General features: G+C 35.5%; 1 protein-coding gene across 1 annotated transcript in view; it reads right to left on the bottom strand.

The window, feature by feature from the left end:
* Positions 1-617: 617 nt before the first annotated feature.
* The window catches only part of RpL7 (ribosomal protein L7), a 33,768-nt gene continuing 23,187 nt past the window's right edge, over positions 618-11,198 (bottom strand). The window contains exons 5-6 of the mRNA XM_089094806.1: positions 2,470-2,567; positions 618-772 (exon numbers count right to left, since the gene is read on the bottom strand). Coding sequence (XP_088950932.1) covers positions 662-772; positions 2,470-2,567 — 209 coding nt within the window. The 3' untranslated portion in view covers positions 618-661. The remainder of the gene's footprint in view (positions 773-2,469; positions 2,568-11,198) is intronic.

The following is an 11,198-nucleotide window of genomic DNA, read 5'->3' as shown; positions in this document are numbered from 1 at the left end:
CACAAATAGTAGTTTTTAGTTTAGTTTTGTACCTCCTCTAGTTGACCTGAGTAATCACTTTTTTGTCTTCTAAAACACCTGATTACCAATCCAATAAGCCCCCTCCGAAGTTTATATTACCACCTTTTTTTTATAAAAACCTTATATAACCACAGGGCATAACTTACAACCCTTGCCCTGAGGGTTGTGGGTGGTTTGTCATCCTTAAAGATATATCCCCTCTAATCACTTTCGACTATTAAAAAGGGCACTAGAAATTGCAATTTCCAATCGAATGAGCCCTTTTCGAAGTTTCTACGACAACTCTTTCTATACGAAGTACCCTGGTCTAAAAAAAAATAAATAGCAAAATTATGCGTCGGCTCACTCATAGATGACACCAAGTGGAGAAATTTTCCTTCAAAATTTCCAACCTTTCAGCCTGATCGTGGAAGAATTTTGATTTGGGGTTCAACAACGGAAAAGGTATTTACCTTTTTTTTAACCACCACATACCCAAAAGTCCGTATTTTACGCTGAGATTCCTACTCCTAGATACAGCATTGCCTTTAGGCACGGAGCCACCAACACGACGCATGGAGTCTCATTTAGCTGAAATCCTAAATCATTTAGTGAAATTACTTGGCGACAGATTTTATTTGTCGACAAAAGAAGCACTAGTTTAAACCATGCGCCTTAGTAATTCATTGATCATCTCTTCACGGTTACCAAAGTCACCTCCGTCAACAAAATGGTTTTTCTTGCCACGCCATCCACCGGTTGGTGTGTTCAACTGTAAATAGAAAATTGATTAGGAACACTGCTCATTAAACTTACAAAAAATGGTAGACAGATGCTAAGCTGATAAACTGACAACTTTAATAAAGGGTAAGCAATTAAGTTCGTATTAATAATCTCGATTTCCTTTCCTTTTAAAAACTGCAGTGTATGTCATTAGGAAACCTTTATTATAGTGCTGAATTTTGTTTTGACTGCTATTCGCTTTATTGTGTACACCACCTACCTACACTAGCCTTTGCTACTTTGATTAATCTTAAACGATTAAATTCCATTATAAAACATTTTGTATATTCATTTACATGTGTTACTGCTCCAATCTTGTATAATGTATGGTCACTATAATAGTCATGAATCGTGACCTTGAAGTAGCTCTTCCTACTTTATATTTTTGGTGTTGTTGTTTTTTTCTTTCTAGTCATTATGTTTAGTGGTTTTTTTTTGTAATATTGAGACACTTATGTTAGCTCTTGCTACTGTGGTGAATAAATATTTTCTATTACCGTTAATTTGAGTTATATTTCGATTATTTTCTATTTACTTTATTTTTCTATTTACTTTATTTCTATTTTTCTACGTCATTGTACATTTCGTAAAAACCGATATCATATATTCATCTTTATATCACAATAATTTTCTTATTAAAATATGAAATAAAAATTTAAATTTATTGGTCAGTCAGCATATTGAAAGATTCAACGCATACCGAAAACAAACACTATCATAGCAGATCCCCCCCCTAACGACAAATATTATGGGAGTCATAAATAAGGGATCTTTGACACTGCGATGGCGTTCATAAAAATATCAGGGCAACTACCCGAACAGGTTATTAAAGTAAAAAAAAAGGTGGAATGATGGAATATGAGGGCCTATTTCGACGTTCTACTCTTTAATAGTCGAAACAGGGAAGGAGAGGGTCCTTAAATTCTTATCATCATAATATCTACAACAAAGACTGACGAAAGGTAGCAGATAATGTCCTGGTTTTGTTTCTTTTATTGCGAGGGGGAGGGACGGGGAGATTCCAGGACCAATCCAAATTATTTACATAAGCGCACCCACAAAGGGAGGTTGCATCCCAGCCAGCCAGCTAGTTTAAAAAGAAAACATACAAATACACCAAATACACCTTTTTGGCGAAGTGTCTTCTGTCTAGAGTAAAACATTACCATTTTTTTAAAATAATTAACTACGATTTTCCTGGATAGGGCTAGACACCACTAGTTTTGAGTGACCTAGATGAAAATACTAGCAAAATGAATGATTCTAGGAAATTTTGAGAGTTCAAAGCGCAAGAATAGGCTTGAAAATTATTGTTAAGAAGACAAGTCGCTTAAACTGGGAATACGTACAGTAAAAGTGATGTTGGGTAACGAGAAGATAGATTAATTGGATAGCTTCACTTACCTAGGAAGTATTATTAGTAAAGATGGCGGATACAGAGAAGATCTTAAAAGCAGAATAGACGATGTCTAGGATGTTTTTTAGAATTGAAAAAAGTTTGAAAGAATAAGAAGATAAGCCGGCAAATCAAGATTAGAACATTGGAAGCTACAGGGATGACAGAGGCCAATTACGGTTCTGTAACAAATTTAAAAATTTGCGTTTTTACAAAAATAATAATATAAGGAAATATAACAACAAAATAAGAACCAAACCAGTAATATTTCCAGAAGAAAACATTCTTACCTTGAAGGGCCAAAGGAAATTGGAGGCATATTTAAAGTTACTGCCAACTGTGAAAATCTCATGTACCAAGTCTTCTAAGCAAATAACATTGACTTTACCTAAAAGAAAAAGGTCAAATTATATACCAAAGACAAATCCCTAAACGATATCAATAATATTTTCTTAATGACTAACTTCATTTCAAGTAGTTAGTTACATATGTAAATTATATATAACAAATCTCGGAGGCATTGTATACCATAAAATAATTCAAATAACTTCAGAAACAGCAAAAACGAATTACGTAGGAAAAAGAGAGGATCTTCAAAACAAGTTCTGCTATTCATTTCGTTTATTTAGTTTCAGAGGAAACTCAAAGATAAGACATGAGAACAGTTGTTAAGGAGGAAGACGAAAATGAAGTAAACAACATAACCTATCATACATAACGAGCTGAACATAAAATGTGCGCAACAATCCGTCCTTCATATGCAGATGACTAACAAGGAGCTGGTTGCATAGAGGTTGATTCAGTCTATGCTTGACCAGAGACGTATCCAGGATTTTTGTTCGAAGGGGTGGGGTGATATAAAAAACCATCAAAAATTTGTTTATATTCATTTTTGTCATATTTATATGGATCAGAAAAACATTTCGGGAGGGGGAGGTTGAACCCCCTAGCCCCCTCCCCTGGATACGGCCTCGCTCTTGGTACTCATTGCATTTATAAATAAATTAGCAGCAAAGCCTGTCCAACGACAGGCACAAGAAGAAAAAACAGCACCATGCATTAATTTGTGAGAATCGGAGGAACGTTTTTCTGCCTTCCCTCTATAATTCGAAGTCAAATGTCCTCCCCCCCCCCCTCCTTCCGCAAAAAGTCTCCCTGGAAGTTTCAAGTGGATCTCCTAGTTGTGAAAAAATGCAATGGTATATCAAAAATATACCTTTGTAAATACTAATTTTTAATTGTGCATTCATCTGCACGAGTAAAATAGTCCATAGTTTTTTCTCCATGAATAAAACTTTCACCCAAAAGGAAAATGTTCTCAATATTTTACTTTTTTCAAAGAAACATAATCTCATAGTAGGACTTGAACCCAGGTGGGACTAGTAGACCCCAGGTGGGTTAGTAGCCTGACGCTCTCTCATTTGAGTTAGCTAGGCTTGTTAATTGGTTTTACATGTTTGCTGCATTTGTAAATACCTATATAAACAAAAGAATTGCCTATGAACAAATTTTCTCTTGGGTTACAGGCACTTACCAGTTATGTAGAGTAAGAAACATGAAAAACATAACATTTTTTTCAATAATGTGTGTAGTTGACATCATTTATTTAAGTTTCGGATGAAACTCAAAAGATAAAAGATGAAAACAGTTGTTATAGGCAGGTGCGTAGCACGAGGAGAATAATTAGCTCGTCCTGCTTAAAAACCAGCCAAACACAATATTTATGCGACAATCACTCGTTCATGTGCAGGTGAGCAGCAAGGAGGGAGATTAAGGCCCCAAATCCTATGATTTTGTTTTTCATGAAAAAAGCTTGAGTTTTTTTTAATTCGATTATTTTTGTCTTTTGATAACCATATGTCCTCCCTTACCCCCTTCCCCCCTCCAGAAAAAAATATTTGTGCGTGCATGTCTGTTTGTTAAGCCAAAATATGAGTAATTAGGATTTGTCGTAACCAAATATCCAGATTTGTACATATTCAAACGCGCTCCTTTTTGACCAAGGTTCCCCCTCAAGACAGCCCTTGGTAGAAATTGTTTCTATTTCCCACCCTTAATCCCCCATATCAACAAATTTGGTGAAAAGAGGTATACGCTGAGGATTTCCAAAAAGTACGAACAATAATTAAATTCGATAAAATAAATTAGAACGAAAAAGACTTCAGCAGGTCATGTTCGGTTAACTTCATTAGTGTAAACTTCGGATGAAACTAAAGATATCAAACAGTTCGTGGTAACGAACTGTAAGTAAGGAGCGAACCGGCTCAATGGTAACCGAAACTCTAGAAAACGGGTTTTCGATACCAATAGATATATCAAAAGAATCAGATTTCAATGCTGATTTCAAATATATAACTTTCATCAAGTTTAGTGCTACCCATCAGCCTGAGAAAATTTGACTGATTTTCAAAAAAAGGGGGAAAGACCCCCTAAAAGTTATAGAACCTTAATGAAAATCACACCATCATATTCAGCGTATCAGAGAACCCTACTGCAGAGGTTTCAAGCTCCTATCTACAAAAATGTGGAATTTTACATTTTTTGCCAGAAGAAAGATCACGGATACATATTTATTTGTTTGTTTGTTTGTTGTTTTTTTTTCCCAGGGGTGATCGTATCGACCCAGTGGTCCTAGAATATCGTAGGAGGGCTCATTGGAACGGAAATTAAAAGTTCTAGTGCCCTTTTTAAGTGACCAAAAAAATGGAGGGCAACTAGGCCCCCTCCCACGCTCATTTTTTTCCACAGTCACCCGACCAAAATTTTGAGAGAGCCATTTTGTTCAACATGGTCGAAAATATGATAACTATGTCTTTTAGGATGACTTAGTCCCAAGACGCTCCCAGAAGGAGGGCTAAAAGTTTTGAACTTTACCCAATGTTAACATATAGTATTGGTTATTGGGAAGTATACAGAAGTTTTCAGGAGGTTTTTTTTGTGGTTGTGGGAGGGAAGGGTGGGTCGGTGGTTATGTTGGAGGATCTGTTCATGAAGGAAGTTTTCATGGGGGAAGGGAAATTGCCATGAAGGGGGCGCCGGACTTGCCAGCATTATTTATTGGTTATTGGGAAGTATACAACCATTTTCAGGAAGGATTTTCTCTGGAGGGGGGGGGGCTAGACGGGGGGTTAATCTGGAGAATATTTCCGTGGAGGATGTTTCTTTGGGGTAAGGGACATTTCTATGAAGGGGGCGCCGGATTTCCAAGCATTATTTAAAAAAGAATCAGAAATTAAATAAAAAAAAGCAAGTTTTTTCAACTGAAATGTAAGAAGGAATATTAGAAATTAAAACCAACAGAAATTATAACGTATTTGAGGGGGTTCTCCCCCAAGTCAATACCTCACTCTTTACGATACAGCTATTTTTTTAGTGCTTTCAAAAGAGCTATCTATTCTAATTAAACGACCTTGATTATTCAGGGGTTTGTTAATTAAATATTCTTTTAACTTTTAATGCAAAGAGTGTGGTGTTTACTAGGGGGACAACCTTTTCATTTACGTAATAACGTATACGTAATAAAAAAAACAATAAAAAAACAAGCAATACGGCTCAATAGTAATCGAAACTTTTAAAAACGGAATTTTGATGTCAATAAATGTATCAAAAGAATGTGTTTATAATGCTGATTCTAAATATATAAATTTTATTAAGTTTAGTATTACTCATCAAAGGCTACGAGCCTGAGAAAATTTACTCGATTTTTTAAAGAGGGGGAAACATCCCCTACAAGTGAAAGAATTTTAATGAAAATCACACCGTCAGATTCAGCGTATCAGAAAACCCTATTACATAGGTTTCAAGCTCATATCTACAAAAATCTGCAACTTTGTATTTTTTGCCAGAAGAAAAATATACGAATATAGAAGTTAGTTGCGTAACTTAATTTGTAAAGACATCCATTTAGCAAAAGAAAGTAAAATTTTTATGCAAATAAAAGCTGCATTAACTAAAAAACGATCAGAAATTAAATAAAACAAACAAGTTTTTTTAAACTGAAAGTAAGGAGCGACACTAAAACTTAAAACGAACAGAAATTATTCCGTATTTGAAAGGGGCTGTCCCGTCCTCAACGCCTCGCTCTTTACGATAAAGTTTTTATTGTTTAATAAATAAAGTTGTGACCCAGTGTGAAACTTTAGCGTAAAGAGCGAGGCGTTGAGGAGGGGACAGTCCCTTTCATATACGGAATAATTTCTGTTCGTTTTAAGTTTTAATGTCGCTCCTTACTTTCAGTTAAAAAAAACTTCTTTTTTTTTATTTATAACAGAAAGGAACGATCGCTATAAGAAGGTGCGTAACATGGCGAGAATATAACCCATAATACTTAAAATTCTGGCTTATGAAATATTGTGTAATATTTATAGAAAAAAACTTGACAAGCTTATAAATAACATCAATATAAAAATGTAAATATAATAAGAGGACACAGCATGTTAGGAGGCATGGCTTTCCGTTTAAGCTGCAGTTGTCTCTGAGAATAAACAGATTGTTCGAAGTTTTACAGGCAAAAAGCGTTATTAAACTTAACTAATTAGTTTCACTTCTTTGTTTTGACGTTTGAACAAGGCAAGACTGATGATAATATGGTACTCCCCTAAAAAATTCAAAACTTCGATACAAGCAAATGATAAATAGATCGCGGCTTTCAGGTATGAATAGACCTATGAAGGGTCCAGGACCAAACAATGCCTTATTTGGATGTCTTTGGCACTTTAATGCAAATATTTATGGAATGCCTAATCCCACAATAGTATCAAAATGAGCAAACGCATAACGGTATAACGGTATATAACGGTATAACGGTATAACGCATAACGGTATTATAGCGACCACACTGTTGTTCTTGATCTTTTGTAAAATCGGTTCCTCTGTGTGTACTTGTGAGTAATCAGCTTAGCCTGAGTGAGATAAACTACTATGCAGTTATATTTTATTTAAATAATATTTAATATACAGTTGGTTAGGTCAGGTATTTAACATAATACGTTCTAGGCGGCCTGCTTTCCATAATTCCCTAATGTAGGTTCCATAATTTAGTTATTAAAGTATAATATTTTCGTTACATTTTGGTATATCTCATTATGATTAACCCAACTTCACTTCTTGAGTGAGGTTGCTAAAATACACTAGTATCCGCATAACATAGAGATATAAGCTATGAGCCTTTCTTTTCAGTTGTAACTAGCATACTATTAAGCTTAGCAAGAAAAAATAAAATAAAAAATAGGTAGCCAATACACAGCACGAGTTAGATTCTCCCACAGCTGCATCAAATATTTGGCAAATCATCATAAGAAACTTTTACAGAGATGTGTCGTTTTCCGTGTCTACTTCTTGTCTCATAGGAAACAGAAGACAAAAAGAAAACAGTTGCTATAGGCTGATACTTGGCATGATAAGCATGTGGAAACTTATAATGCTAAAAAATCAGCCAGGGTAACAGTCATTTTATGTTTCTTTCCTAATTAAGCAAGGTTCACAGCAACAGCAACAATATTGTCCCTTTAGTTTCCAACAATTACTTTGTTGCTCATCAATGCCCAACAATATACCCACCCATGAATCACCTTTACTGACCATTGTTAAAGTCGCTTTATGTACCGTTTAAGATTAAAGAAGCAAATAGGGCTATTTGAACTATTAAAACTGATTCATCATTGAGTCATGAAAAGTCCTATATATCCTGGACAAAATACCCAACTCAAATATACACAGAAAATATCCTTCCCAAGGGTTGGCGGCTCTCGAGGGAAAATCCCCACCCCAAAAAAAGCAGTATGTACACTAGAAAATGACTAATGTTATCACCTTTACAATATCTTGGTCATGACCCCCCCCCCCTGAACAGCCACATCCTTCCATGTTTTGATAGTGCTTGAGAGAAATGACTCTTCACAGAATTATGGGAATCTGTACTACTTCTGATCTTAATAAAAAAAAAGTTAAGCCCGAAGATGAGCAAACATCGTCAAGACCCGTTGTGATTTGTAACATCCGTTACAAATCACAACATGTCAAATCACAACATCCGTTACAAATCACGTCATTACCCGTTGTGATTTGTAACATCCGTTACAAATCACAACATGTCAAATCACAACAAATCACACCATCCGTTACAAATCACGTTATGACCCGTTGTGATTTGTAACATCCGTTACAAATCACAACATCCGTTACAAATCACGTGATGACCCGTTGTGATTTGTAAAATCCGTTACAAATCACAACAAATCACAACATCCGTTACAAATCACGTCATTACCCGTTGTGATTTGTAACATCCGTTACAAATCACAACATGTCAAATCACAACAAATCACACCATCCGTTACAAATCACGTCATGACCCGTTGTGATTTGTAACATCCGTTACAAATCACAACATGACCCGTTGTGATTTCTAACATCCGTTACAAATCACAACATGTCAAATCACAACATCCGTTACAAATCACGTCATGAGCCGTTGTGATTTGATAAATATATGCAAAAGGTGATTCAGAACTATCTTCTCTTGTGTGTTAAAATCAATAATACTACCCGACATGTTCAAGCTGGTTTTCTAATTAATCAAGAGTTAACAGACGAAAAAGAACAATCCATTTTCACTTAAGTACATTGCAGTACGTGTAAAATTTTTGGCAAAGCTGCCTCAGACAACTGGCAATTCATCATGTGAAACTTCACAGAGATAAGTCATTCATTCATTCCATCCCTAACCAAAAAATGGCCATGCCCAAAAAAGACGGAGTAAAAACAAGAAAAATAAAAAGAAACAAAAGAAAGAAAATACACTTTGACAACTACGATCAGACACTAGTGTCTGAGTTTATTTTAAGTCTTCTCTGGACTGCTTCTACTGAGAACGTGTTTCACGTGGTAACGGATAGCCAACCAAAGCTATTTGATATAAAATCGAAAAGAAAACTTGAAAAGAAGAGAAGAAGAAAAGAAGCTATTTGATATACGGTAAACTTGTAAACTTGCAACCATGCTTGTTTTTGTCAGATAGTAAAAACAGTAGGCCAGATAGTAGGACAGATAGTAAAAACCTTAAAAAATTGGGAGTCCTTTGGGAGCTTTCAATGGGTGATACCATTTTAAGTCAAAGTAACTCCTAAATAAATATTACTATTTCACAACCTCAATAAAAGCAGAGAAAATAGGAAAATTATCGAAAATAAAAGTAGTTGTTAAAAACGTAGAAATAATTTAAGATTTTGAGGTCCTTTTAAGAGCTTCCAATGGGTCTGTTACCAATTTAACTTCGAATAACTATAATTCCAAATTCGTAACTTCGGACAAAAGTAAAGTAAACATAAACAAAAGTAAACTTGCAACCATGCTTGCAAGTTTTCTTCTGAAGAAAACAGCATGAGCAAGATCCTTACGAGTTATTCATATCACACAGATGGAATTAAGCGAAAAAACCTAACCAAAAATCAAAAAAAATTTGAATAATTTTTTGTTAAGAAGAGATTCTTTTGTTTGCAACAAAAGACGGTCGTAGCTCCCATTACAGGGGTTTCAAGATGGCCTTTCCAAGTTCACTTCTGCTAGGAAAGCATACCATGGGACAACTGATTGCCGTGACAATAAAATCCTTCCTACTAGCTTTCTTGCAGACACTGAGCAAGAACAAGTTTAGATCCAGGCGCCACGCCGGCGGATGGACCGAACGCCGCCGACGAGAGGCCCGGTCGACCGCCGCCGAAGTGTTGCAACGCTGCCGGCAGAGGCGGCGGCGTTCGGTCGACTTTAAATTAATTTTGCGGCAATTCTTTATTGCGTCAACCGCAAAGTCGGAGCTTTTCCTTCTCGTGTGGTTTAGTATTTCAATTTTCCTGATTAGAAATCAAGCAGGGCTTGCACTATCCCCGAATTTTTGGGTATTTCCCCGAAAATCTATGCGTCACCCCGAAAAAAATTTGGTTCCTCGAATTCCCGAAAATCACGCAATCACCGTACCACCCCTAGCGATTTATCACCAGTGACTTTCCCTACCAAATATTACTTTGTATACCATAATTCTTCACTACTCTCTTGTTCATTAATTTTCATCTCTTTTGTTACTTTGCATAAAAACCGGACGGATGCAATATGCAATTGCAAATATTGCAATATACACAGTTCTTCATATGTTGACAAACAAATTATCCTCTTTATGAAATGAGTTTAAATTATTTCGAATGCAGTTTCCCAATCGCTATTTCTTACTTCATTCATAATCAAGAATTTTATTTTCAAGTTGAATAGAATTATAGAACGCATTCACTACTATAAAGCTTTAGCCTTCAGTTGGATTTTGAAATGACAGCCGACAAATTGTTTCTACGGCTAAACTGTAATTTTGCCGAATTTTTCTTTCTTTTGCTGTTTTCAAATGATATTGTTTCAATATTTAATGCTCGACGGTTAGACACCTCATAGAAAATATAATCTTCTTTCTGAAGATTTTTTACTCCCCCCCCCCCCAAAAAAAAAAAATCCCTTCTATTGAGACGAAAATTAGCTATAGAATAAGCTATGTACAAGGTTGGGGAATTAAAGATTGAAACGAAAGTTACCCCAAAAATATGATTCATAAATAAATTGTAAATTATTGCCTATAGGGGGGGATAGGGGGCTATCATTTTCAAATAATAATCCTTTTTTTATTGAAAGCAGGGATGCCAAAAAGATAATTATTTTTTTCATTTAAAGTGGAGACAGAAGAAATTGATATCAAATTCCCAGGGAAACCTTTGAAATATTATGATAGACCCAGGACCCCCCATTGGGACTTGTGCATTGTCTTGGGTATTTTGCGATTTCTCATAGGCTACTGGCCTAATTTGGCTTTTGTGTGTGCTCCCTTTTAATTAGATTCTTAGGATCTTACTGAATGCCACAGCGAATCTATGACTCAGTTTTTAAATAATTTGAGGTATATCTGAATAATTTCGACATTTTTGTTGTTGTCATTGTACCCCTTTACTCATACACTCAAATTTTTTTTTTCAAGGAACACTAA

This window comes from Artemia sp. Qi Xiang Cuo, chromosome 9, assembly GCF_049724085.1.
Source record: "Artemia sp. Qi Xiang Cuo chromosome 9, ASM4972408v1, whole genome shotgun sequence".
Lineage (NCBI taxonomy): Eukaryota > Metazoa > Arthropoda > Branchiopoda > Anostraca > Artemiidae > Artemia > Artemia sp. Qi Xiang Cuo.
Note: the sequence above shows the minus strand (reverse complement) of the source record. Positions and strands in the feature narration are given on the sequence as shown.